General features: G+C 46.7%; 1 protein-coding gene across 1 annotated transcript; it reads left to right on the forward strand.

The window, feature by feature from the left end:
• The first annotated feature begins 10 nt into the window (after nt 1-10).
• On the forward strand, nt 11-1,401 carry LOC108764250 (uncharacterized). The gene is made up of 2 exons (XM_018512392.1): nt 11-592; nt 667-1,401. The coding sequence occupies exons 1-2, from the start codon at nt 11-13 to the stop codon at nt 1,399-1,401; spliced, it is 1,317 nt and encodes a 438-aa protein (XP_018367894.1).
• The last annotated feature ends 487 nt before the right edge of the window (nt 1,402-1,888 follow it).

The following is a 1,888-nucleotide window of genomic DNA, read 5'->3' on the forward strand; positions in this document are numbered from 1 at the left end:
CTGGTGGTCAATGGACGACAAGGGTCTTCACATCAACGCCCTAGAGCTGAAGGCGGCTTTTTATGCATTGAGATGCTTTACCGACGGTCTCCTCAACGTTAGTATCTTACTGAGAATTGATAATACCACGGTTATCGCTTATATTAACAAATTTGGTTCGGTTCAACACCCTCATCTTACAGACATCGCCAGAAATATATGGAAATGGTGTGAAGAACGAGACATCCACCTCTTCGCATCATATATAGCCTCGATAGACAATACCATCGCAGACAGTGAATCGCGTATCGAATGTTCCGACACTGAATGGTCCCTTTCGACCCACGCATTCGGCCAAGTCGAAAGATCTCTCGGGCCCTTTGACATCGACCTCTTCGCTTCGCTAGTTAACGCCAAGAATGAGACATACGTCTCCTGGTTTCCTGACCCGGGTTCGTGGGCTATTGACGCCTTCAGTATAAACTGGCATCCGTTCTACTTCTATGCCTTCCCTCCCTTTATCTTACTACCTAGGGTATTGCGGAAGATTTGGGACGATGAGGCCACGGGGATCGTGATTATCTCATGGTGGCCATCACAATCGTGGTTCCCAGTATTCCACCGGTTGCTAACTTCGGATCTTTTATTTTTGGCTCCATCTAAATCACTTTTATCGTCTCCTTCCAGGTCCCAACATCCGGACTGGAGAAGCCTTTCCCTGGCTGCAGGGAGACTATCAGGCAAGCACTAATATTGCAGTCAGTTCCCCCGGCAGCTCTGGAGGTTATGATCGCCTCTTCAGCTACAATTAGACAATATGCCCGACCTTTAAGGATCTGGTGGGACTTTTGTCAGAGGCACCGGATCTCGCCTTTCTCTCCTAGAGTGGACCAAGTCCTTGATTTTTTATCACAGGAATTAGGGAACGTGAGCTCTTATTCATCTTTCAACACTACACGGTCGGCAATCTCTCTTATTTCTGACAAAGCGATCGGCAGCCACCCGCTAATCAAGCGTTTTGGTAGGGGGGTCAGCACCGTTAGGCCACAACACGCGCGCTATGACTTTATCTGGGACCCGGCCCCGGTAATCGCAAAATTAGCAAAGATCTTCCCTTACGAATCTAGGCCTCTGGAAGTCATTTCTAGGAAATTAGTCCTTCTAGCGCTAGGTTCGGGACAGCGAGCGCAAACCTTAGCAGCTATTAAAATCCCATATATTATTCGAGAAAGAGATAGGCTTATTATTAAGATACCAGATCGAGTAAAAACATCTACCCCGGGCCGAGCACAACCTCTACTTACCTTTCCGAGTTTTTCTGAACACCCAGAGCTTTGCGTGGTTACTATTATAGACCACTATCTACTACGTACTGAATCCCTACGCCCCCCGAGTGCAATTCCTTGCTCATTTCTTGCGTAAAGCCCTCGGAGTCATCGGAGTCCAATCGGTCAGCCGGTGGATCCGCAAGGGCCTGGAGGAATGCGGGGTGCGCGCAGACCTATTTTCGGCCCATAGTATACGACACGCCTCTACCTCCTTAGCCGCTAAGAAGGGAATTTCTCTCGACTTTATCAAGCAAGCGGCGGGCTGGTTAGGAGAATCTCGGGTTTTTGCAAACTTTTATAATCGCCCGATCATTTCTCCGGAAACTTTTTGTAATTCGGTCCTGCTCCCCTAAAGGAGAATTGCAGCTCTCGAATACTTACGTATCAAGTACGAACCGACAAAACGTTTATATTAACTACGCAGATACTCTTTTTCATATTATCTTCACCACCTAGATTTAGCATTTATTTGGCATCTAGCGATATACAGGGAATGGAAGTAACTCGTTACTTGTAACGAAGTTACAGTTACAAGTTACTTTTTTGGTAACTTTACTAGTAACTGCGTTACTTTTTTTCTT

This window comes from Trachymyrmex cornetzi, unplaced genomic scaffold (genome assembly GCF_001594075.2).
Source record: "Trachymyrmex cornetzi isolate Tcor2-1 unplaced genomic scaffold, Tcor1.1 scaffold1128, whole genome shotgun sequence".
NCBI lineage: Eukaryota > Metazoa > Arthropoda > Insecta > Hymenoptera > Formicidae > Trachymyrmex > Trachymyrmex cornetzi.